Source organism: Dendronephthya gigantea, unplaced genomic scaffold (assembly GCF_004324835.1).
Source record: "Dendronephthya gigantea isolate DGI-Jeju-01 unplaced genomic scaffold, DenGig_1.0 000005F, whole genome shotgun sequence".
Taxonomy (NCBI): Eukaryota; Metazoa; Cnidaria; class Anthozoa; order Malacalcyonacea; family Nephtheidae; genus Dendronephthya; species Dendronephthya gigantea.
The window spans coordinates 2,440,175-2,466,244 of record NW_021163015.1 but is presented as its reverse complement, the minus strand read 5'-3'; the positions used below and the strand labels follow the sequence as shown (position 1 = coordinate 2,466,244).

The following is a 26,070-nucleotide window of genomic DNA, read 5'->3' as shown; positions in this document are numbered from 1 at the left end:
TTCTCTTTGAAGTTGTGTTTATTGTTATTATTGAAGATGAGATCGAAGACGGACCTCGTCCTCTTGCAAACAATTACACATCTAAATGATTCAGTTTTAACCGAAATCCAACTATTCATCACACACTTTTTTCAATGTTTTACATTGTTCTTGTGTTTATTTCTTGATTTGCCATGATCGTCTACGCAAGTACTGGGCAGACATACCCAACAGTGGGGTAGCAGTGGGCATATCGGGATAAATTCCACTGGAACCAGCAATATCAATATGGACATATGGCAGCTGTGTTTCTGAGTCCAAACCATGCTAAAAATGAATGAAAAACGGTTAAATAGAGTGCATGGATCATGTTTAACGCCTTATATACAAGTGATAAGGATACATTATATTGTTTAGGTAAACCATCTCGACTTAAGTTTTGAAAATGCCTTTTTTCATCTTTGATCTTCACTGGAGTGATTGCGCCCAACACACTTGACGAAATTCATTGTTAAAATATTTTTACATTTACCTTATCCAAACCAGACGCCCGTTGCAAGAAAACGCCAGCATACTGATGCCCGCGATTCCCGCTTGTTTTGTCTATTTGATAGAAATCTTCGTACTCCGTTTTGGACGCGCTTGCATCAAAGTCCTGCATGAAAAAGTATAGGAAATTTGATTGTAGAGAGTGGCTGTTGCAGTAAGATTGTGTTTACACGTGAAATAAGAATTCATTGACATTCACCTCGCGACGCATCGTGGAGATTTCACACGGCTCAGCATAGGCATCTCCAGCTGAAAATCAAGTCGTTTTTCAGTTACAGTACAATTAAAATTATGTCCATGATTACTATGAACATGACATGACAGCGAAATAGGATGCTGAGCTAATATGCCTGCAAATTCCTAGTCTGAAAAACTCACCTGCTTGGAGAAACTGGCAAAGGTTTTTCTTCTTAGCCGGTCCATTTTCCATGATACCCTAAGAATAGAGGATACTTTTCAAAAGAAATAATGTGAAATCGGTATATGATTTCATGAGAATGGATAAAGCTATTCCATACAGCTGGTGTTCTCGCATTTCAAGTTTCAGCGCTTACCAAAATTACACGACTTCTATAGTTAAATGATATACTTACAGAATACTGAGTACCATAGGTCCTGATGCAGTGACCAGTCAGAGTAGCAAATGTGTAAATCTGTGGGTTAACTTTTCCAATAGCCTAAATATACCGAAAAAGTATATATAATAAAGTGAATATAGGGTGAATATTTTGACCATGAGCAGTCCTTAAGGTTGGGTTTGCAGCTTCAAAATACCTCTTGTTTCATGTAGTAAAGGCAATCTCCCATCGCAAATCTTCCCTCAGCGTCAGTGTTGTTCACTCGAATCCTCACACCAGAAGCAGCTGTGATAATTTCATCACCAACGTACATGTCTAAAGGAAAAACTCAGAGCTTGGTCACCAGTGCTTTAATCTTCTGACCGATGAAATATGACTATCTTTACCATAACCGTTCTTGGGGGCTTGTGTGCATCTTCATCTTGGACGAGTGTAGATAAATATCCCCAGAACTTAGGGTTTACTTCCATCTACCCTCCCCCCCTCTCTCCCTGTTTATCGTAGCACTGTGGTACATTCCTCCCTCTCTCCTCCCTGGTAAGAAGATAAAACTGCGACAAACCTGCTCCAACACTGTTACGGACCATTGCCATTGTTCCGCGAACTCGGATTCCAGCTGGTTTAAGAATGGACAAAATCTGCCGGCCAAACAGAAAGCTGCTCTGGTGATACAGTAAAGGAGACAATCATGCAGAGAAAAATGAAATTGCAACCAACCTTGAAGAATCCAGCAACAGCAGCTGCTCCAGACTTATCCCTAAAAGAAATAAAGCTCACAATTTAAACGACTCGCAAATCCGAAAGACAACTCACAGCTCAGTGTGGGGAGATGTCCATCTTCGAAGCCAAGCGAGAATCTTAAGGCATGCATGCGCAGGCGAAAGCAAGACAAACACGTTCTACCAACCTGTTCATACCAGGCATATTGCCGCCTGTTTTGATGTCAGCTCCGCCTGTATCGTACGCAACACCCTTAGGAAAACAGTTCAATACATCAAGATATAATCAAGGTATATATTTGCCTCCCATGTGGTTATATAGTATTGGTAACGAAGAAGCACGCGTGTAACTCCAGGAGGGTGGACCGCACTGGACCCATAAAAAGATTTAAATCTCTTAGCCAAGAATTATTCGTTATTGCCACGTTACCTTGCCAACCAACATCAAAGTATCTGTGATTTCGTCCGCCTGAGGAGGATTGTACTCAAAGTTGATAACACGTCCCTGGTGACGTTCAGTTACTGAAGAAAAAAATTGATCTGTTTTAAAACCTGAAAGGCTGAAACTATTAACTCTGAACTAAAATGCATGGTAACAGTCCAGTGAAATCACTTTACGTGCGTTATTTTACTAACCATGAGCTGCGCGATCCACAGCCGCTAATAACGGGTACTCTTTCTTAAGAGTTTCAGTGCCCCTGGTGACAGTCATCTAATAATAAAATACAAAAGATCGCAGCTACATACTAAAAGTTGTTTTGTTCATCGATTTTATGAAAGGATCATTTGGACGGATATATCTCTTTGAGCTGTTTTAAAAGTGAATGCATAAGAAAATTCAAACCTTAATATGAGGTTCATTTCCAAGAACCTTCTCCACGTATTTCTCCACCTCGCTGGTACACGAGAACTCCGGATCAGAAGCAGCGATGTCACGACAAACCGTTCTGTCCGAAAGAAAATAGACATTATCAATTGTTTCCATAGGCGTCGTGGGTTTGTCAAAGAGAAAAGACCCTTCATCCCACTTCCTCACAAACCCCTCTCCACACACACGGACACACCCCTCTCCACGTTGGTCAATGCGTCTCGATTTCTATAAAATTTTACCTTCCAATTTCCACAGCTTTCACATAGTTCAAGAGATTTTCCCCACTCTGGAAAAAAGAAGAACAATTAGAAAAAAGACAATTATACAGACAAAAAGAAGACAATTATACAGACATTGCTCTGTTAGACTGCCTTTAATTCTTCTAATGTCTTTGGAAAGTCACTTACTTCTCCTGAATAGAAAATCGCCAGGAACTCAACTTTCTTCGCTTTTGTTTGATCAAAAACTGCGACTTCGATAGGCTGAGATAAAAAAAAGAGAAGGAAACATCATATAGCATTATATAATAAGTTATAACTGATTCCGCTTTAAGTATTTTATGCATTTCCCGCAGCAGAATATTCTGGCATCAATCGGTCATTACCGTGTACAATGCATGAAGAGCCCCAAATGCCGACACTGACCAAGCCTGTTCAAACGACGTTTTGGATGGGATGGCCAAAACAGGTTTCTTTGCTCCTGCCTTGACGGCTCTGCGTGTCAGGAAAAAGTAATAAAAAAATTTTCTTTTGCGTTTCCCAAAGGTTTTGAACAGCAAGAAAATCTGAAGAAATCATCTTACCTCTTCATTCCATTGCAAGCAGCATCATAGTATCGTCTTGGATCATCGTAATCACGGTTAACAGGTCCTGTTGGTGCGTAAACCTTGAAAGGTACGATTAGGTAGATTGGATTAAAGATTAACGCGATTAACGTCTCCACATATCCCACATGTAGAGATTATTGCGAAATTAGTTAATCTTCAGTCTCCCCGTTTCTCCCATTTAACTTACCAGACGCTTGACATTGCAATTGATATCAATGAAACTGATTTCCTTTTCAAAGCCAGAGTCATTCTACGAAAATGTCAATGAAAGTGCGATAACAATCTTTCAGATTATCAAAAATCAACCATCCAGTGGATGCGTGTTTTGAGGGGTGGGTAAGGGGCAGTTGCCACCCCCAGAGGAAAGTAACACTGCCTGCCTCCCTGGCAAAAATCCCAGCGAACACTGGATGGATCTCTGTTTTGTATAAATGCAGAGCGTGCTTAATTTAGCCTAGTAATTAAGCTGGATTACTTTAGGATGCAATAAAGGGATTGTTTTTTGCGTGTTCTTTTTTTCAGTCTGGCATTATTTATATTTTTTAATCTTGGTAATAAGTTAGATCATCAAAGGGATATATCTAAGAAATATGTCCTCTTTTAGCATTGAGACGTATTAAAAAAAGTTTCCATTACCGCTTTTCTTTCTTGAAGAGGGGTTTTCAAGAATTGCAGTTGTGCATCAGCAAAATCCAAATTTTCGCTAACGAAAACGATGCAGTCGTAATCGGCTTTGTTTGGATCATCAGTGAGATTAACTGGGAAAAGTCGACCATCTAAACCATTCTAAAATACATTTGATGATTATGGTGGTATTAATTATAGATTTATGCAAAGCAAATGCAAGGTAGAACAGTTCAGGGACACTGAAATCCTACCTCCATATCTTAGCAAACTTCTTACAACTTTCTCTTACTGCTACAAAAGATATTGAAGGAAAGTGTGGTTTTTATAAAACTTTCCACAAGGTGATTGACTATTTTTATTCAGCGCCATACATGTCATACATGCATGTTTAAAATCGGAGCTTTGAGCTTTTAACTTTTGGTTTTTGGTCAGTCATGCAAACTGCAAACACGAGAGAAAACCCTCAATGCATGAAGGTAATTAAATACTTACTCGTCGCAATCTTTTAATAACCCATTCAAAACCATATTTAATTAGTTTCATGCTGTCTGTCTCATAGACAGACTACCATGCATCAGTCATCCAAAAAAAAAAACGTTCGCGCGACACACAGTGCAAACCGAAATGAGGTGATGTGGTTGGTCATGTGAAAAGAGTAAAAATACGTCGCGAAAGAATATAACGCTGGCTATAACTTGTAGATCAATCTATTGCGCACGTGATTGGTTAATATAATAGAGTTATCGCATTTGATTGGTTCAAATTTCCTCCTCTTGCTGATCTATTGTGCTCGTGATTGGTTAATCTGATAGAGTTATCGCATTTGATTGGTTCAAGTTTCCTAAAAGGTAGTGGAGGTGGGAGTGAAACTTGAACCTCACTAATTACTCAATAGCAATCGTAATTTCTGCATCACCACATCAAATGTGGTATAAACTGCCTAAAATAGACAAAAATACTTCTCGACGTTTCGACTGAAGGTCCCCCGCCAGGATGGTTAGCAGATTTGACGCGACGTTGTTTCATGAAGCCGCCAAGCTGCTCCCTGGTTATATTGGAACGCTATCTCTGCATATCTTCACGATCTGCAACGCTGGAAACCTGAAACCCGATTAACGTCCACATGTTTATGCACGAGGGTCAGATTATGTCGAATGATTTTGTACACATTTCCTTGTTTCGTAGAATTGCGTTTCGATTGACGTGGCAAGTGTTAAAATAAACTTTCGCTTTTATGACGCAAATTTTTATTTACCGTTGGATTTCAGCTGTGATAAACAAGACACAGCTGATAGACCCAGAGTGCTTCGATGGGCGTAAAATTGAACCTGCATGCTTTTATACAAACTCGGTTAGAAAGTATAGACTATAGTGCAGTCGTGGAACTAAGGAACATCAAGTATAGCGGAGTTACGTCAAATCTGGAAGAGCCACGCACGAATTACTGCGAAGCCTACTGGTTCACTTTGGCTAATACTAACCCTCGTGTCTCGTGACTTCCGCCAGATGAAAGCCGAATCTACATAAAACTAAATGGCTATCTTCATGTGTTCCTTTATCGGCTACATTAAATATACATTTTTATATAAATATAGTCCCCCTATATAGCATCCACAACTAACCTGATCGCATGCAGCGAAGCACTAGTCTGGCCTTCACAGTCATCTTGTAACCGTCTAGGTATCTAAGCTGTTATATTTTGTTTGAGATTCGTTGCAATTATTCATTAAACAGTTACAGTTGGCTACTTCAGTCTACTTGGAATTTCACGTGAGAAGTTTTCATCATAAACTGCCACACTACGACGATGGTATCTAGTCTGGAAAATCTACCACATTCAGAAGTCACAAACGCTAGCAGAAATTATATCATGCATGCAGGCAGTCCTGCTGATAAACGGAGACTCGAATAAGCTTTCGCGGAAATTGCACAATATTGAATAAACAGAATGTTTAAACACTAGATACAAAGAAGTCAGATCCTGCAAACGTCTAAACAAGATTCATTATAAGCAATTAAAGCGCTGTGGCCTGTGCGATCATCTATCATGCATCATACGTACCAAGTTTATGCGACGTTGTTTCCAAATGCAGGAACACCGAACGCGTTGAGGTAGGAAAGCAAAAGGTGCCTCTTGCAAATTGAAACGAGTTTTAAACCTGACTGGTTACACAATACCTGATAATGCCATAAACGTCATCATCGTGTGATGCACACAGCCAATGATATTCGTGAAGCAACATGCGTTCAACAAGTGTAAGCGGTTTATGTCAAATGACGTAAATTTATTCAAAGCCGGAAACCTCTCCGATTTAATTTGACAAATGGATTGTAATCTGTTATGCACGCAGTACAGCATTGGCTTTTGTTGATCTGCTGCCCATATACATTGCACGTCAACAGACTATAAAACATCCATCAGTAGTGAATTGGATCCAACAAAATTAGATTGTGTAAGCAAACCTTAACAATGATGAACTGCCTGTCCAAATCAGAACGCTTGAATGTATAATAAAAATACAACCAAATAGTCTCTTCCCGCGACATAATTCATTGGTGAAGGGCTACCTCAGAACAGTGTAATAAAATTGTAGACAAATTCACTTGAAGTCAGATTTATTTAGAATTGTTTGAAAACATGCAGGAAATTGATCTGAATGATATAATGATGATTAACTATAAACTATCTATTATCATTTTCTTTTCGCGTGTCTTTTCTTGTGTTCGCTGCTTTATATGCCAACAACGCGGTCACGCAGGTACAGAGCAGAGAGACCCAGAAGAGGTGTGGCAGTAGGCATGTTAGGATACTCTCCGCTGGATCCAGCGATGTCAATATGCACATATGGTAGCTGGGTTTCAGAGTCTGTACCATGCTAGAAATGAGAAAACCATTCGAAGAGTTAGAGTAACGGCTAAAAATACCAGTATTAAAATGAATGATAAAGTAATATCTTGATCCGAATGGTCTGGATACTTCATACTAGATTTTTTTATGTGGTCTTCCGTATCATATATCTCATTCAAGTGAATGAAATCATTTCCGCCCTCTTATCTTAGCATAACCGTTTTCCATGAATGAACTGCATTCGATTAAGCAGGGATAACTCTCCAGAGTTCATTCAGACATTGGCAAAATTTCTTCAATAGTTTACCTTGTCCAAACCAGACGCCCGTTGCAAGAAAACGCCAGCATACTGATGCCCGCGATACCCGCCTCTTTGGTCTTGAAGGTAATCCTCGTACTCCGTTTTAGACACGGTCGCGTCAAAGTCCTGTATAAAAAAGTTATGACAATCGATTGTAAAGGGTTATCGTAGTACTATGATGGATACGATTGTGCCGGTGTACATATTTTGTGAAGAACGCAATATATTTTAATAATTTCACGACATTCACCTCGCGACGCATTGTGGAGATTTCACACGGCTCAGCAAAAGCATCTCCAGCTGAAAAGAAAGTAGTTTTTCAATGAATGATGATATAGGATGCTAGATTTATACTGAATATGAAACAGGATCAAAGTGGAATGAATGCTTGTATCGGCAAACTATTACCAAAAACTAACCTGCTTGAAAAGCCTTGCAAATATTCTGATTCTTGGCTGGTCCGTTCTCCATAATCCCCTACGAAACCAAAGGTTTAAAAATTTTACACGAAAATCTTTGTATGATTTCATAAAACGTAAACTTAGCTAGATGCGTTTGTATTATGACTGCTAAAATTGTTCCGACCTCCCAGATGACATCGCTCGTGTGAAATTAACACGAACTTCAGTTTACTTACTGAATAATGCTCTCCATAAGTCCTAATGCAGTGACCGGTGAGAGTGGCAAATGTGTAAATATGAGGATTGACTTGTCCAATAGCCTTTATATAAGAAAAATATAGTATGAGTATTCTAATTACGACGAGATCACTAGGTTTGCTGCTTCAAAATACCTCTTGTTTCATGTGATAAAGGCAATCTCCCATTGCAAATCGTCCCTCAGCGTCAGTGTTGTTCACTCGAATCCTCACACCAGATGCAGCAGTGATAATTTCATCACCAACGTACATTTCTATAAACAGAGAAACTCTGTCTCAGAGCACAGTCGTTCTTCAATGTTTTCATCCAGGAAATACAGGTATCGTGGTGGAAAAATTCTTAACTTGCGTTTATCAATGCACATTAACAACCCCCCCCCCCCGTTATAGTGAGCGGGAACGTGGGGCTAACCACAGACTACCACATCGAAGGACCTTGTCATAGTAAGCTATGTCATGGTAATGCTCTCTCTCCCCTGGTAAGAAGATAAAACTGCGACAAACCTGCTCCAACACTGTTACGGACCATTGCCATTGTTCCACGAACTCGGATGCCAGCTGGTCTAAGAATGGACAGAGTCTATACAATAGAGAAGAAAGCTTATTCATTGCTCTGCATGGTCATCTATATATATATATTCAAGGAAACAATCGCAGAGAAGAATGAAATTGCAACCAACCTTAAAGAATCCTGCAACGGCAGCCGCTCCAGACTTATCCCTGAAAGAGATAAAGCTTACTTCAGGAAACTTCAGATTCAAAATAAGAGAATCTTGATTGAAACCTACAGTAGCAATGTCACACACAATACATTCAAGATCGTTAAAATCGACCAGTCTGGCAGTCCCACCCTACCTGTTCATACCAGGCATATTACCGTCGGTCTTGATGTCAGCTCCACCTGTATCGTACGCAACACCCTTAAAACAATCAACAACAAACAAGATTTTTAACTAATATTTTTTGCTTCCATTTCACCGCAACTATTGTCACCAAGTGAAGTGTATAAAGTCCCGCGTTTCAATGCAAATCAGGATTCTTATGAACATCGGAATTCGTGATCGTCAAGTTACCTTGCCAACCAACATCAAAGTATTCAGGATCGCTGCCCTCTGCAGAGGATTGTATTCAAAGTTGATAATACGCCCCTGGTGACGTTCAGTGACTGTAAAAATTGAAATTCTTATTCATTTCAAGTGTTTCGGTATTAATCTAATCTTGGCTATAAAGGCTAAAGCAATAATATTCCTAGCAGATCATTACACATGTATATTATTTTACTAACCAGAAGCGGCACGGTTAACGGCTGCCAGTAATGGATAACTTTGCTCGAGGTTTTCAGTGCCCTTGGTGACAGTTATCTAAGACAAAGAATCTCAGTTGTACTCAAGGAAGTTCTCCTCGACAATTTGCGCATGGGAAATACACTGTATACAGTATATGATGATCATTATGTTGGCTCTGAGCTATTTTTGAAAGTGAACGTAAAAAAATTCAAACCGTGATCGTTGGATCTTCACCAAGGACCTTGAGGACGTATTTTTCCACCTCGCTGGTACACGAGAATTCCGGATCAGAAGCAGCGATGTCACGACAAACCATTCTGGCGAAGAGAAAAAAATATATCATTACTATCATAGTCCGGCCTTATGCATCGCAGAGGCATCAGCGAAAGGCGCTTTGAGTCCTTAACTCGATTAAGTTGGCCTTTCCCTAATCCCTAGTATCCACGTTACCCAGTTCTGGTTTAAAAGAATAGTAAACTAGACGTTCTTATCAGAAGGAAAAATTGCTGCCGAAGATCTGAATTAAAAATCTTTACAATATAATCATATAACCAGGGAGCAGCGTGGGAGCGTCTTCAAACAACTTAGTATCAAATGTTGTATAACAACTGCCTAAAATAGACAAAACACTTCTCAAAAGTGCTAAGTTAAAAATCTTTATTTAAATGTTCAGATGAATTTTATGGATAACAGTTTTATTCAGAAACAAGGGCAACAGTGTGACATTAATGAGGGCACAATAACAAGATTCATGAACATAGCTTAACTTAACTGGAGTGGAAAAAGAACCAGCAGCATACAGTTAATCATACTTGATTATATATGATTATAAGGAAAACTTTGATATGTAAACATTTGAACAAATATATAATTTATTACAAAATATAGCAAATTCAATATAACAACTATAAAACTGCTATTGGCAAGATAAAACTGACTAAGAAGTTACAGATCTATGATGCTTAAGTATTAATTGATAAGCTTTCCTGATATTCAATAGATTAACAATATATAATATGTAAATATATCCCCCGCTAACTTGAACTCTCAAGAAAAACTGTTCGGGTTACCGGGGGTTCGAGTTAACCAGGGTTGGTGTCAGATTACGTTTATATTTACATACATGACAGGCTGAGGTGAAAGTTAATTATACTTTCTACATTCTAATAATGTAGTAAATTTGGGCATAATTTAATTTGCATTTTCTAAACACTTTGATTCGTTTTGTAATTACTGTAGTTTACTCTGTTATTTTTGTTTCATGTCCATTGATGCATTGAAGGTAACAAGGTATACACCATGCACCTTTATTTAACTAAGGTCTGCATGTATCATAGGTCAAACTTGCTCTAATTCACCCTGGCAAACATTAATTGCAGTACTTGGTAGCATTATGTGAATTGCACATGATTTTATCATCTAGACATCTACAAATATTGAGGAAAGATATCATTCATAAAATACTGGTGGATTCATAAAATATGTACAATTACCCTCTCATGGTTTACTGAAACTGTTTGTGTCTCAACTCTCAAGTATTGGTGTCTGTAATTTGTAAATACTATTTACTCTCTCAGACTCTCAATGGGACTTGCCGCATAAAATTGTGTTCAGTTGTCTCTAACTAACATGTACAATGATTGGGCTAATCCTTTGTGTCCCTCCAGTATATGTTGAGCCTCATGGGCAAAGTCATGCTGATGACTTTAGGGTTTTAAAAAACGGGCAGATCAGCTATCTGTAGTTGTTATGACAAAACACAGCTGATATGGCGACTTATTAAATGAACATAATTGTACTGGTACAGTCTAGAACTAAGTGTCAGTTCAGAGCTTTTACAATTACATACATTTTTCTTCCTTTGATATACTAACATATGTTGGTACCTAAGTTTTCCACAGACAAAAAATCTACACCTGACGGTAAGACTATAAAGCCCCTATTAAGAGCTTTTATGTACATTTTGTCCCCTTTGTAATAAGACATTATTAAATGTAATCTTCGACCACGACGATAAGGGAAAATTTCGGGCCGTAAGAAGCGCCGATAAACTCATAAAAGCACATTGTTTGCCTCTCGAGTAAATACTAAAAAGTTCATCACCTTGATGGAAATCGGCAGAAAGGAAAAAACCATACTTACTTGGCAGTTTGCATTCGCACTCGAGCTCCAGCACATCAATATTGCACCAGATTGCACACGCGTTACAATTTACAAGATATAATCCGTACGTCCCCCTTTAATTTTTTAAACATACGCACGCTTAATTATTCCCCCGGAACAAAAATCTTTCCGGACAGACAGAATCGAATCCAAATTTCGACAATACATAAATGCGCGCAAAAGCCTGGGTCGAGTGAACTCTGGAGAAACATCAACACGTCCAGAATAGTGTGCTGCCTCGCTGAGGCTCGGCAGCAATAAGGGCACACCCCACCTCATTCTTACACATTTAAAACATCAGTGATGTTAATTGCTAAGGTAAGCTTGATTACCAAAATAGAAGGTTGCGACTCTGCATAATTTTACCTTCCAATTTCCACAGCGTTCACATAATTCAAGAGCTGATCACCACTCTAAAATGGAAAGCAAATTGTAGTGAGAAATGCGAGAACACGTCGTTTTTTTAAACTATACCTCCTTGTTTTTTTCCGCCATTAAAACCAGTATCTTCATTTGGCCATTGATTTGGCAATGAGTTTTACCCATTCCTCGTTTAGCCAAAATGGAACCGCTCAATTACTGAATAAAAACTGCATCTTCTACAACTTGTATACTGTTCATAGGATACACAGTATAGCTAGTGTCGAAAAATTAGTGTCATATCGCGGGATGTTCACAAGTCTATTATGGAATCGTCACTCACATCCCCTGAATAGAAAATCTCCAAGAAGTCAACTTTTTTCGCTTTTGTTTGGTCAAATACAGCGACTTCGATGGGCTGAAATAAAAGAAATGACTAAGTTTAAATTGAGTCCTCAATTCAAAGACTACTATAAAGGTTATCGATAGTTCATCTTCCAACCGACTGGACACTTCATGATAACAGAATAACGTTGGGTCGCATGCACTAAAAGCGATCTGTATCAAATGGGTTAGTTCTTACCGTGTACAATGCATGAAGAGCCCCAAATGCCGACACTGACCAAGCCTGTTCAAACGAAGTTTCGGATGGAATGGCCAAAACAGGTTTCTTTGCTCCTGCCTTGACGGCTCTGCGTGTCAGGAAAAAGTGTTAAACAATTTTCTTTGGCGTTTCCCAAAGGTTTTGAACAGCGAGAAAATCAGACGAAATCATCTTACCTCTTCATTCCATTGCAAGCGGCATCATAGTATCGTCTTGGATCATCGTAATCACGGTTAACAGGTCCTGTTGGTGCGTACACCTTGAAAGGTAAATGAGATACGTAACTGAATTGATCATTTCGACCTAGGTTTTCTAAAACTAGTGAACTGATTACAAATAAATTTAGTTAATTTACAGTCTTCGTGTATTAGTTGAACTTACCAGACGTTTTACATTGCTATCGATATCAATCACACTGACGTCCTTCTCAAAATTCGAGTCATTCTACAATAATTTTGACGAATACAAGTGAAAATGTTATGTATTTATTGAAGACACCATTTTAACACGTTAGCCGTTTGGCATTGAACTAGGAAGTCAATTTTAGTCTTGTTGATAGTGAACTGTGAACGAACATAACATTACCGCTTTTCTTTGTTGAAGTGGGGCTTTCAAAAATTCCAGATTTGGATCAGTAAAGTCCAAATTTTCGCTAACGAAAACGATGCAGTCGTAATCGACTTTGTTTGGATCATCAGTGAGATTAACTGGGAAAATTCGACCATCTAAACCAGTCTGAAAACAGATTTAATAGTTAAAATCACGCTGATGATGGTTGCGCTTTACCGATGATCAGAATAATATATTCCTTACGTCCATATTTCAACAAAATCTGTATACGTTCCTCCTGTACGCTATAAGGGGAATTGAAGAAAGTATATGATTTTTTAGGAAATTTTCATATGGGATTAATAATGTTCCAGCTTTTTAGACTTTCTTTTCACCAGTTCTCTGCTGTCATATCTACTCCGAATTGGAATCGAGATCGGTATAAAAAAACTCTAAAAAAGTGCAGTAGTTCTCAGAGTGCACTATATTAGATACACACGCTACCCAAACACGGAACACAACAGAACCGACCATGCATGCATCTTTACTTTACTATAACAGGATAGATTATAGAGAATTAGACAATACATACCAAGTTAGTCTGACGTTAAAGTTTCCAAAAGATCTTTAAAACGTAGTCCACAGCAAAATATATCCCTTGTAATTTCGAAACGAGCTTTTAAACCTTCACGGCGACGCATAATGTAGAAACGTCATCACCTTTTGACGCACACATTCAATGATATTCTGGGAGATCATGCGTTAATTTGTGGTTACCAGTGATGGTTACTCCAAGGTAAGAAGTGACGTCTGGAAGCGTGCGTTGTTGAAGAATTGTAAGCAGCGACGTCAAATGTACGCAAAAGTCGTCACGGTTGACAAATCTTGTGATCTCTTGGCTGGGAAGTAAATTTTCTTCACATTCTTTAGAAAATGTGCTCTATATCTAATATTAGTCCACAAGGCAGATAGGAGAGCCCCACTGCTCTACGTTGTAAGTGGACTGGATAGTTTGCTCCAAGTGACACCGTAGATTTACAAGAGTCATTGTCTCATTGATCATGACACGAAAGGAGTGCATGGTGAAATAATGTTCCGCAAGTGAGATGAGTTACAAAAAAGTACAAACAATGAAAGATTTATATCCAGTTTACCAGTTCATATATAGCTAACAAAAAAATTCTCAAAACAATATTTTTACTAGTTCAGTTTTTGAGCTAAACTAAGCTAAACTGGATAATGAGACACTGAAGGTCTATATTTGATCCCACCTTCCTATTTTTACATAATTATTACAAAAAAAAACGCAAACCACTTACACACGCAAGAACCTGGTGACATAAAGGATCTTGCTGCGGAAACTCCTAAAAATAGGCACTCTTAACACAAGTAGTACGTAAGAATCTGCGGTTTACTGGTGAGAATCATTAAAAAAAGATCCCATTCCATCTGCACCAAGGATATTACGTGTCAGACGTTATTATAATCCCATTTCTGCACGCGCGCACTTACCCACTTCACTTGTGCACACTTTGGTCGATCACAAAGAAGGATTTTGTTTTGCAAATCGTCTGTGACGTAAAGGTTTCCCCAAATACGTCAAGAGCTGGCCACTGATCTGCATCGAATTAACTGGATATATTAAAAATTTCTTATCGGCACTGATCACCACGATAACTGGATGAAAATCACGGAAAAAGACACGTATGGTGAGAGATTTAATTTGTTGTCTTCAATGTCAACGATCGCGCCAACAAAGACACTAGAAAGACACTAGCATTGGCACCTGATTTGGGCTCAAACTGGCGTCAGAAATGGGAACCTTATAAGAATATATACTATATGAAGACTGGCACTGGAAAGATAACTGGCGATCTTTCCAGTGCCAGTCTTCTATAGTTCACTGAGTGAGATGGACCGAAGGATCTGTATCCAGTACTGTACCAGTTCAGTTCCAGCTATTGATGAAACTGATCTACAATGTTCAAGATTAAGCTGGATAATCAAGTTTTCATCTTATGTAAACTGTGTGTAAGTGTAACAGCAGTTTACATAATATCTGTTTACATATGAACATGTCCGTGCAGATCATCGGTCACATGCAGTTCATAAAATCGTGCAATTTGCAAACGAAAATAATTGTAAACAAAGAAAATATATCGAACTCGCGAGAATACCGGAAACAGCTACCGGAAGTAGCTGACATACCCCCTGACTTACCCTCCCTTTGTCGTTTTTACTATGATAGATTATGGCTCAATAAACTAGTAATCCCAAACGTGAAAACTGATGAGAACTTAAAGTTTTGAAATTCTTCGAGCAAAAACTTGTTTTAACTTTCGATGTAATGTTGTAGCGAGGGGAAAAGGTTAAAGGTGAAGGGAGACCACTGGACATACGTTCAAATTTACTCCCTTTCCGGGGGGAGACGTGATTTGGGAGAACTATTTGTTTTTCACCAATAGTTTTGCACTTTCATATTCAAAATGGAGGACGCGTGACAGTGCAAGTTTGTCAATTTTAACTTGGAATCGCTTTTTGGATTGGTTTACCCGCTTTCTGCCTGTGTAATGTTATGTAAATTAAACTGGACACACAATTCTCCCTCGGCTACATATAGATGGCCCAAAAGAATCATAGGACACCGAACAACACGCTCGCGAACGTTGTAGAAGGTGAAGGACAATTTGATTCAGAGATCGACTCTAATAGCTATCAAAACGATCCATCGAGTTTTAGCACTGCAATCGTTGGAGGAGGAGACGAACCTTATTATAGCGACTCTGAAATTGCATCAGGTGAACGAAAACCCTTGCTCGGCGGGTCTAAACGAACTATGGATAGAATCAGCGAGTCTGAACACCCACCGAATAACTCTATAAATGATCCAGAGTTTACTGCGATTATCCGCGCTGCTGAACATGCAATCGACTGTGGAGTTTATCCAGAGAGAATATACCAAGGAAGTTCTGGCAGCTATTTTGTCCATAATAAAGAAAAAGTAAGTAAATCGATTAGTTTTGTGGGACTGATCTAGGGATGATAAAACATAAACCTGCACGCTTTCACATGTTTGCAGAAATATCGTGTCTACTTTTTTATCTTTACGTTCAGCTAAAAATAATCGCCATCCATCGTTGAACATTGGACTTTATCGCATTATATCTTTTCGGTTGTGCTTTAGTTTTCACTTTAAGGCGTATTCGTTCCTTTAATTTTCACTATTTGTATTTCAAACGAACACAAGGTTTCACCTGACAGTACCAGCTGGGAAAAGATCAAAGCCTTTTATGTAAAAATATATTGTAGAATTTACTGAAAGAAAACCTTGAAAGCTTTTTGTTTCATATATAAAATTTTTTTATTATCATTTTAATCATTTCTAAATCATTCAATCTGGTTGTTGTCAATGTTGTGATCGTATTTTAAAACTGTTAAATTTCTTCCAAAATTTCATTAATTATTAAAACTGTTTATAATGTACTTTAAAATGTTTTACGAGGTAGTCTGATCAGAATTGTCTGATGAATTTAATGTTGCCAGTCAAAACTGAGAGTTAGTAGCATGCTCATGTACGTTGTACATTGTACAGATAGTTCTTGTTTTGAATTCATCTTGTGAGTGAAGTTTCTCTTAATAGTTTCCTGTTTCAGATTGAATTAAACATGTCTTTGCCCAACGATGAATTCTACTGGGCCTTAGGGTTCATGTAAATCTAATTCAATATATTTACTAGCAATATTATTTTCACTGACAAACATGTAAAGTCTTCCAGATTGTAGTAGATCTTCCTAAAGTCGTTATTGTAGTTAAACCAGCTGCTTTGTCAGAAAATAATAGATTACACTTTTAAAGTGCCTAAAGCTTTAAACCACATACAAAAGAGCCCTTTGCATAAGCTAACTTCACCAAGATTTTAAACTCGCAACAAACATGATAGCTGGAGTTTTTTAAGAGTTTGGAATAAATATTTCATTTTATGTAGAAAATTATTGGTGTTTTTAAACCAAAAAATGAGGAGCCTTATGGCCATCTAAACCCAAAGTGGACAAAATGGCTTCATAAGACATGCTGTCCTTGCTGTTTTGGTCGAAGTTGCTTGATTCCAAATCAAGGATATATGTCTGAGGTTGGAGCAAGTCATGTGGATGAGAAACTGGGCTTACATATTGTCCCAAAGACAAAGGTCTGTTTTTTTCCTGCATTTCAATCCAACTTTGATTATCCATGAAAACCAAATTTCTCAGCAGAAATATCAACTAGAATTTTTACGGTTTTCTACATGGTTCAGGTTGTAAGACTGGTTAGTGATACATTCAACTATACTGGTCTTGATCGAACTCTCGCAAGTTCAAAGAAACGTGCAGCAGAGAGATTCCCAGACACAATTGGAAAGCATGTGAAACTTGGTTTGCCACCAAAGGTAAGATTATTAAGGCAGAATTTATTCTCTCAGCCTAACACTTTGGGCTTTGATGGATTGATACAGTATCTCATCTCAATAAATTCAGGTTGGATCTTTCCAGTTGTTCGTTGAAGGATACAAAGATGCAGAGTTTTATTTGAGAAAATTTGAGAATGAACACCTTCCTTCAAAGACATTAAATAATTTCCAGTTCCAATTTGAGAAATTGGTTTGCCTTGATTATATCATCAGAAACACAGGTTAGTGTAATCTTACTTTTTTTAATAAAACATGGCTATGAAATGACATATTTGTCATGTAAATGTACGTACACTATATTCCAGATCGTGGGAATGATAACTGGCTTATTAAATATGATCGAACACCTCTCGTGACCAACACCAAAACTGAAGAAAATACAAATGAAGAGGTAAACATGCATTGCTTGGATATTTTCCAACATGATCACATGGCTTTGATATACAGAGTGTCTCTGAATTACCTAAGATTATGCCTTAAATGGAGAATGAGTTAGATATTTTACACACAGTTCAATAGGAACAACAGTCATATGAGCCTTTCAAAGCCAATGCAATTTTGATAAATTGTGGTGTTTATAGGAGGATGACTGGAACCTAGTTGAGCCACCAGTGATATATATTGCTGCCATTGATAATGGTCTAGCTTTTCCATACAAACACCCTGACTCATGGAGGTTATGTAAGTGATTGCAAACTTTGCATATTGTGTGCATCATCTTAGATATTCTCCTAGCTGACATACTGTAGCTTAATATCTCACGACGTTCTTTACCTTTAGATCCTTATCATTGGGCGTGGCTGCCCTATGCTAAACACGCGTTTTCCGATGAGATTCGTGAAGTGGTTCTGACCAAACTAGAGAACATGGATTTTGTGCAGGAATTAGTTGATGATTTGTACCTGCTGTTCAAGGTAATTAAGCTTATATCTATCGTTCTTATATTCACTATTCGTTATTTACATAATTCATTAAATTTTAAATCGTCGTTTGGTTTTCTCCGTAGGAAGATCGTGGCTTTGATAGATCTCTTTATGAAAAACAGATGAACGTTATGCGAGGACAAGTAGGTCTTAAAACTGTGCAGTGTATTGTCAAATTTGCCTGATGCTTTCTCAAAGCTGAAACCTGCGTCGTTTCCTTTCAGATTCTCAATCTCACCGAAGCACTGCGGCAAAAGAAGTCTCCCTTAGAGCTGGTTCAAATGCCACCAGTTCTTGTGCAAAAGAAAAAACTAGACGGAAGGGTTCATCGTTCACCAAACGAAACCTACACGCAAAGTTTCCACGAAAAGCGACCGTTTTTCTCGTGGTGCTAAGTTTTCACGTACCCACGACATGAAATTTTCTCGGATCTACAAAAAATTCTCGGAATGATCGCGAATGATACATGATTTCTGTGAACGAATGAAATTGAATGTGATAGGTTGAAAGCTCTTTTACTATTGGGGCTTGTAAAATTTGAACTCCTAAGGTTTTCATCCATGTTACCTTACTGGTAAACTTGTATTATGTTGAAGGGGCTCTCCTGTCTGTTTTTGCATACATATTTTCTGTTTTCAGTCGCTCGCATTTTATAAATTTCAATGATTGCGCAACCTGTTATGACAGTCATGCGCAGACAAGAGGTACGTAAATGAGGAAAGGTTCCGTGGCACAGAATAGAGAGTGCGGGGTAACTCACTCTCAGCTTTTGTTAAAGGTCTCTTTCGAGCTTGTAGTTCAGCGACATTTATTGCAATCAACTGGTTTGGTAACGGCGGATAAGCTATTTTAGTGTGCTTTGAGGAAAAACCTTTGTTATCGTGCAGTCGACTGGCCAGAATAATCGCGGGCAACATGCGTGCGCGGTGCGGTATGCGCAGAGATAAAAAACTTAAAAGCGTCCGTTGAGTAGCGCTTCTGTGTATTTCCTATTCTCGTGTTTTAACCATAAATCTTTCTAAACATATTGTGGAAATAGCTACTTCAAGAAAAATCAAAGTAAAACTTCACGCCTGCAAATCAACAGAAACATGACTTTATCATATTACATGTTATTTCAATAAAGAGAGGCCAAAAACAACTTTAAATACGTCAAGGGGCCATTCATAAAATACGTGACGCTATTTTGGCCATTTTTTAAGACCCCCTCACCCCTATGTGACACTGTGTGACGTTTTCCAAAATACCCCATAAAAATTACGTGACTCCTGGCCAAATACCCCCCCCCCAAATTTATTTAAGTAGCGAAATAGAAAAGAGAAGTCAACCTCAACGGTGCGAAAAAAAAATATTTAGTGATATATTAGATGTAGCTACTCAAAACTTAGTATATAGAGGGGCAATAGGCCCCTGCCAATGGAATACTTCATGTGGCAGTCAATTTAATTTTAAAGCATATCCATGTATTGTCGAGAGTCTACAGATATTTGTTACGTCACGTGACGCTGCAGTAAACACCCCCCCACCCCTATGTGTTATCATGTGACACTATAGCGAACACCCCCCCCACCCCCTATAGCGTCACGTATTTTATGAATGGCCCCCAAGAATGACAACTTTGATGATTCATCATATCACAAAAACGCATTATGTATATTGCACAATATCACCTATAAATGTTTCTACTTTTATATTCGTGGCTCTATCAGTAGCAACCTCGTTCCCAGGGTCTTCTGTGTTCAAGGCGCAGTACGGCGCAACGGACACAGAAGACTGCATGTGTACTGTTGTATCTGTAGTTTCATGTTCATATTCAAAGAGAAAGTGGGAGGATTTTCCCAAAAAACCCCAGCAAAAAATCGACAAGCTTGGAGACTACTTTACTTTATTTTATTTATTCGTTATTAAAGGGAATATTTTTTGTTTGCTTCAAAGTTATCAAAGCGCGTAGTGTGAACGCGGTATGACGCCGCTTATCCATGAAACTAATCATTAAAATTTCTATTATATTGCACTTATATTCGACTGACGACTGTAGCAAATTATTTAAACGAGTTTGCGTCAGCCCTAGCTCTTATACATGCTTAAGAGGGCTATTACAATTGGGGGAATATTCGCAGAATACTCCAAGCTTGTATTTTTAGAACAGTCCCCCACCGGCCGTGCATTACATTACATGCACAACAACACAAGAGGTATTCCAAAGGAAACCCTATTACTATTAGACAAACGCATTCGGAACGTAACGCATGCTGTGGCATGCAGGCTTGATACTTCGCCATATGTAATTTAATATCAACTCATAAAATAAACGTTGATCATAGAAATATTTATGAATGCATGCATCAGCATGTCAGTAATCACGACGTGACGCCACATTTCGTAATTATGCAAATAATTAACGCCAAATTTTCATTAGTGGTATCAAGAAAACAAACTTCATTCGTAAACTAAGACAGCACTAAATCGTTTTGTGAATTTTTGCGCGATATAAAATGGAAGAAGAGGTGACCCAAGAGGAAATAGAGCGTTGTTACCGTCTTGGTGCTGTTGGCACACGTTGTTCAAATGATGTATATAAAGACAAAGTTTGCGAACGTGCGAACGTAGAAAGACTGGACTATGAATCAACTTATCGAAGATTTCGTGAATTAGCACAAGCATATGACATTGTTATGCCAGAACAACTATCTGAAGAATACAATGAGCGATATAAAGCTATTCAACATCAGGTAGCTTGTCTTGGTACGCATTTTGAAGACAGAAACGAGCATTTGCAAATTGCGCTCCGGTGTGGAATCATCCTTGAATGTTTAGAATTTACTATTGTTATGTGTAATCTAAAAGCTCTTCAAGACCATGAAAGAGAAGAGTTCGAAGATAAGTTGGCATTGCACGCAAAGGTATTAGAAAATATGGCAGAGGAAAAAGGGATTGACATCAGAGAAGAGTTACAAAGGATTACCAGACGCAAAACAGAGTTGCAAAATAAAACTGACATTGCAAGGTTAAAATCCGACCTGAAGAAAAAAATCTGCAATTTGCCAACGAACGAGAAACGAAGCGAGGTAGATCCCACTCGAATTATCAACAATCGATGTTGGGTAATTTCCTTGGTGCGACTACCTGACAGAGGTAACAGCGAACACGCGTTTCTTGTCCTTGAAGCGAAGACAAAGATCACTTCGAAAATATGGTTCATCGACTTCGTTGCTGCCCAGGAAACTGACCTGCTCCTTCCTGGAATACGAGATGGCAAAGTTAGGATCTGGAGCTTTTCGCCAGAGGAAACTGCCGGTTCATCTGACAAATTGTTGTTTCGATGTCCAAAACGGTTGATGGATGTTCGAGAACGAGCGTTTGTTGTATAGATCATGGTCAATCTCCAAAACCTCCGCTGAGGTTTTTTTAAGGAATGTCCAGGCAAAGCAAAACAGACCTCCTAAATACAACATTTTGGGCGACACTATGTTGGCAGGCAGTTCAGCCTCATCCAGCAGTGAAGACATTGGTCATAACTGCTTCTCGTTTGCTAGAAAGATGCTTCTTGATTTAAACGACCCTTACATACATATACCGACAGATAAATTAGGAGACTGGGTTATTTCAGCAACAAGTCGTTTGCTAGTCGACCCGGAGTTTGAACGGCACAAACGTCAGATGTCAAGATTCCCAATGCTGTTTGCATTTCTGGCTGGTCTGGTTGTTAGCTATATTTATTTCAGACTGTGGCCATAAATGAAACTTTTTATTCTGACCAATCACGATTATTTACCACCAAGAAATGACTTAGTTAAGTAGTTGCATCAGTGTGACCAGACAGGGTAATTTTACCAATTTCAGTTACTTTCATCTTACTTTTGCATAAAAATTTAGATTATTAATGTGATTTTGGGGAAATTTCTTTAGTAAGTTTTATAATTTTAGATATTTGGGAATGTAAAGTTTTATGTAGTCACAGTGCAGAGTGTATGAAACTGACCATTAAAATTTCGATTTCCTAGCCATAATTTGTTTATTCAGCAAAAAATCGACAAGCTTGGAGGCTACTTTACTTTATTTCATTCATTCGTTTTTAAAGGGAATATTTTTTGTTTGCTTCAAAGTTAGACGCCGCTTATGAAACTTATCATTAACATTTCTATTATGTTACAATTATATTCGACTGTAGCAAATTATTCAAAGGAGTTTGTTTCAGCCCTCTTATACATGCTTAAGAGGGCTATTACAATTACGTGAATATTCGCAGAATACTCCAAGCTCAGTGTATTTTTAGAACAGTCCCCCACCGGCCGTGCATTACAACATACAATCATGCACAACAACACAAGAGGTATCAATACCAAAACATGAGCCGATTTTACAACATGGAGTGCCCTTAGAAGACCGCACGCAACTTTGTGGCCAAAAGTACACCAACTTTTTACCACTGACTTCTAAAATAGTTGTTTGTAACACGAGATAGCACAATGTCTAAAGTATACAAAACTGTGCGTATATCTTAAGAATGTTATATATAGTGCGAGAAATAAGAGATTTTAGTGAAAAAATGCATGTTTTTACTCAGTAGCGTAGCCCGCCTGTCGATTTGTCCCGCTATGCTAATATTTTGGTGTTCACTGACTGTAAAAACAATAGATTTCTGAAGACATGAATAATTGTAATAACTAGAAATTTACATAGCCGGAGAAAATTGTCAGGCTGGCTACGCCACTGTTTTTACTGCGCGATTATTAATATATTATGAAATCCCAGCATGACATGACATCCGATACTTGTTGACCTTTTGTCAGGGCATGTTTTGCCATGGCAAAGAAATTCTATTAGATACAAACGCATTAGGTACCTACGTAACGCGTGGCAGGCTTGATACTTCGCCATATGTAATCTCAAACTATCAACTTATCAAACAAGATGCCCGCTAGGCATTAACCTCGCGTGCATGACTCATGAGGAGCGTCGGCTATTATAGTCATCGACATTCAGTGTTTCAGCATGCCCACCGGGGATGCGCATATCACTAGGGATCTGAGCATGGGGATACCCAAAACACGGGGATGCCCATATCAACGTGACAGCGACACTCCTTGCTGGCTGAAAGCGAAACGCTGAACCATCAGGAATTGTCGACAGCACGTTGACCGTCTCCTCGCCTTTCTCTGCGATTACATACAGCTCCCTGGCGAGTCAAGGGATTATCGATAGCACGTTGGCTATCTCCATGCCTTTCTCTTCCATTGCATAAAGCTTCGGCTGGCATGTCAAGGAATTGTCGACAGCACGTTGACCGTCTCCTCGCCTTTCTGTGTTACATACAGCTCCCTGGCGAGTGAAGGGATTGTCGTTGAAAAACAAACGAAGGATAGCCATATTTCTCAAAGAGCTTGTCGAAATTGCTCGCTATTGATCAATGATCAGGAATAGAGAAGCAATGAGATTGAAAACAGCAGGGTGAGCCGGCGAGCAGATCATGCGTCGTGGCCATCACGCCACGATCACGCGCTTAATTTCGCATTCAGTTTTCCAAATATGGCGCCGAATCTTGGCCTCAACTGGCCTCAACCAATAAAATTCTCGACACGACAGAAAAATAAACGCTGGGCAAATTAAGACCTCGCTGCGCTACGCACGCGAGGTAATAAACTTAGATCATAGAACGAAAGAGAAACGAAGCGAGGTGGATCCCACTCGAATTATCAACAATCAATTTTGGGTAATTTCCTTGGTGCGACTACCTGACAGAGGTAACAACGAACACGCGTTTCTTGTCCTTGAAGCGAAGACAGAAATTACTTCGAAAATCTGGCTTGCGCAATGCGCAATGCGAGTTAAAAAAAACCAAGCCGAAACTATTAGGTCGCTATCGCTACTCGACCAAATACTGTTTACTATAACAAATTATTCAAAGGAGTTTGTTTCAGGCAGCTTCGATAATTGGAAGGGGGCATTTATAGACTTTATAGATTCCAATTATTGCTGAAAGACACGTCGCTGGGAAGCATATAAAGCATAACTTCATTCGTAAACTGAGACAGAAGTCACAGAACTGAACCATTTTGTGAATTTGTACGCGGTATATTAAATGGCTGAAGAGGTGACCCAAGAAGAAATAGAGCATTGTTATCAATTTGGTAAGGCTGGCGAAAGTTGCAGGTTTATTGCCTTTGCAAACTATATCTCTGATGTTGAACTTATGAAAGACGAAGAAAATTTAAACCTTGATACATTATATCAGGATTTCCGCCAAAAAGCACAAACATACAACATTGTTTTGCCTGAACAACTGCCTGAAGGGAGAAGGGAGCGATTTGAAACGTTAGAAGACCAGATATCTAGTCTTGATAACCATTTTCAAGGCCAAAATAAGCGTTTGAAAATTGCGTTTCACTGTGGAATGCTCCTCGAACGTTTAAAGTCATATCTTTATTTCTGCATTCATGAGACTAGTAGCCACGATACGAACATACCCTTGAAAAAATTGATCGAAGAGATTGCGTTGGCATTACAAAATATGGCGCAGCAGGAAGGTATAGACATCGATGAAGAATTACGTACCGTCGTCAGTGAGACTCAGTTGCCTGATCGCATAGACATTAACAGGATAGTATTTGACCTAAAGAGAAAATTCTGCAATTTGCCAACAAACGAAGCAATAACTTCCACGAAACGAAGCGAGGTAGATCCGACTCGAATTATCAACAATCAACGTTGGGTAATTTCCTTGGTGCGACTACCTGACAGAGGTAACAACGAACACGCATTTCTTGTCCTTGAAGCGAAGACAGGAATTACTTCGAAAATCTGCTTCATCGACTTCGTTGCTGCCCAGGAAACTGACCTGTTCCTTCCTGGAATACGAGATGGCAAAGTTAGGATCTGGAGCTTTTCGCCAGAGGAAATTGCCGGTTCATCTAGCAATTTGTTGTTTCAATGTCCAAAACGGTTGATGGATGTTCGAGAGAACGAGCGTTTGTTGCATATGTCATGGTCAATCTCTAAGACATCCGCTGAGGTTTTTTTAAAGAATGTCGAGGAAAAGCAAAAGAAACCTCCTAAATACAACATTTTGGGCGACACTATGTTGGCAGGCAGCTCGGCATCATCCAGCAGTGAAGACATTGGTCATAACTGCTTCTCGTTTGCTAGACAGATGCTTCTTGATTTAAACGACCCTTACATACAGATACCGTCAGATAAATTGGGAGACTGGATTATCTCAGCAACAAGTCGTTTGCTAGTCGACCCGGAGTTTGAGCGGCACAAACGTCAGATGTCAAGATTCCCAATGCTGTTTGCATTTCTGGCTGGTCTGGTTGTTAGCTATATTATTTTCAGACTGCTGCCATAGATGAAACTTTTTATTCTGACCAAACACGATTATTTACCACCAAGAACTGACTTAGTTAAGTAGTTGCGTCAGTGTGACCTGACAGGGTAATTTTACCAATTTTAGTTACTTTCATAAAAATTTAGGTTATTAAGTTGATTTTAGGGAAATTTCTTTTGTAACTTTTATAATTTTAGGAATTTGGGAATGAAAAGTTTTATGTAGTCACAGTGCACAGTGTAACTACGAAACTGACCATTAAAATTTCGATTTCCTAGCCATAATTAGTTTATTGGTTTGGTTGTGATCTGACATTTCGTGAACGTGTCAAGATAGACGCACTTTGTTGTTATTGTGTTTTTTTCAAACGAAGCAAGAAAGCGGAGCTGGCTTTATTAGCATATTTGTTTGGTTGTATCTGACATTTTGTGAACATGTCAAGGTGGTTGATGTGATAT

The 26,070-nt window shown here is 38.7% G+C and overlaps 3 protein-coding genes across 4 annotated transcripts; 1 reads left to right on the top strand and 2 right to left on the bottom strand.

Moving 5' to 3' along the window:
* Window positions 1-6,307, bottom strand: LOC114515823 (putative aminopeptidase W07G4.4). 2 transcript variants are annotated; one of them, XM_028535146.1, is made up of 20 exons: window positions 6,212-6,307; window positions 4,401-4,440; window positions 4,159-4,308; window positions 3,710-3,772; window positions 3,499-3,581; window positions 3,301-3,409; window positions 3,104-3,178; window positions 2,936-2,982; window positions 2,670-2,772; window positions 2,462-2,537; window positions 2,256-2,347; window positions 2,014-2,078; window positions 1,824-1,863; window positions 1,669-1,744; window positions 1,303-1,421; window positions 1,122-1,205; window positions 907-964; window positions 728-777; window positions 512-634; window positions 1-306 (listed from the first exon to the last, which is right to left on the bottom strand). In XM_028535146.1, the coding sequence occupies exons 2-20, from the start codon at window positions 4,404-4,406 to the stop codon at window positions 157-159; spliced, it is 1,569 nt and encodes a 522-aa protein (XP_028390947.1). In that variant the 5' UTR covers window positions 4,407-4,440; window positions 6,212-6,307; the 3' UTR covers window positions 1-156. The 2 variants fall into 2 exon arrangements, with proteins under 2 accessions (XP_028390947.1, XP_028390948.1); XM_028535147.1 differs by having other exon boundaries at window positions 4,401-4,437; window positions 6,212-6,258.
* Window positions 6,308-6,758: 451 nt separating this feature from the next.
* LOC114515896 (putative aminopeptidase W07G4.4) lies at window positions 6,759-13,727 on the bottom strand. Its single transcript, XM_028535215.1, has 20 exons — window positions 13,511-13,727; window positions 13,183-13,223; window positions 12,955-13,104; window positions 12,751-12,813; window positions 12,546-12,628; window positions 12,349-12,457; window positions 12,109-12,183; window positions 11,772-11,818; window positions 9,457-9,559; window positions 9,242-9,317; window positions 9,030-9,121; window positions 8,812-8,876; window positions 8,637-8,676; window positions 8,461-8,536; window positions 8,092-8,210; window positions 7,936-8,019; window positions 7,718-7,775; window positions 7,549-7,598; window positions 7,305-7,424; window positions 6,759-7,025 (listed from the first exon to the last, which is right to left on the bottom strand). Exons 2-20 carry the CDS (start codon window positions 13,186-13,188, stop codon window positions 6,882-6,884), a joined length of 1,560 nt encoding a protein of 519 aa, XP_028391016.1. The 5' UTR covers window positions 13,189-13,223; window positions 13,511-13,727; the 3' UTR covers window positions 6,759-6,881.
* A 1,409-nt stretch (window positions 13,728-15,136) lies between these two features.
* Window positions 15,137-19,771, top strand: LOC114515807 (phosphatidylinositol 4-kinase type 2-alpha-like). The gene is made up of 9 exons (XM_028535120.1): window positions 15,137-15,919; window positions 16,904-17,104; window positions 17,210-17,341; window positions 17,430-17,583; window positions 17,668-17,753; window positions 17,944-18,043; window positions 18,143-18,276; window positions 18,369-18,428; window positions 18,510-19,771. Exons 1-9 carry the CDS (start codon window positions 15,539-15,541, stop codon window positions 18,678-18,680), a joined length of 1,419 nt encoding a protein of 472 aa, XP_028390921.1. The 5' UTR covers window positions 15,137-15,538; the 3' UTR covers window positions 18,681-19,771.
* Window positions 19,772-26,070: the final 6,299 nt, after the last annotated feature.

Coding starts and splice junctions, on each gene's coding strand:
- LOC114515807 (XM_028535120.1), top strand. CDS start 15,539: ATGGCCCAAAAGAATCATAGGACACCGAACAACACGCTCGCGAACGTT. Junction 17,342..17,429: donor AACTTGGTTTGCCACCAAAG/GTAAGATTATTA, acceptor CAATAAATTCAG/GTTGGATCTTTCCAGTTGTT. Junction 18,044..18,142: donor CCCTGACTCATGGAGGTTAT/GTAAGTGATTGC, acceptor CTTTACCTTTAG/ATCCTTATCATTGGGCGTGG.
- LOC114515896 (XM_028535215.1), bottom strand. Junction 12,184..12,348: donor CTCTTCATGCATTGTACACG/GTAAGAACTAAC, acceptor CTTTTATTTCAG/CCCATCGAAGTCGCTGTATT. Junction 9,122..9,241: donor CGTTAACCGTGCCGCTTCTG/GTTAGTAAAATA, acceptor CAATTTTTACAG/TCACTGAACGTCACCAGGGG.
- LOC114515823 (XM_028535146.1), bottom strand. Junction 2,773..2,935: donor AAAGCTGTGGAAATTGGAAG/GTAAAATTTTAT, acceptor TCTTTCGGACAG/AACGGTTTGTCGTGACATCG. Junction 1,745..1,823: donor CTGTTGCTGGATTCTTCAAG/GTTGGTTGCAAT, acceptor TTTGGCCGGCAG/ATTTTGTCCATTCTTAAACC.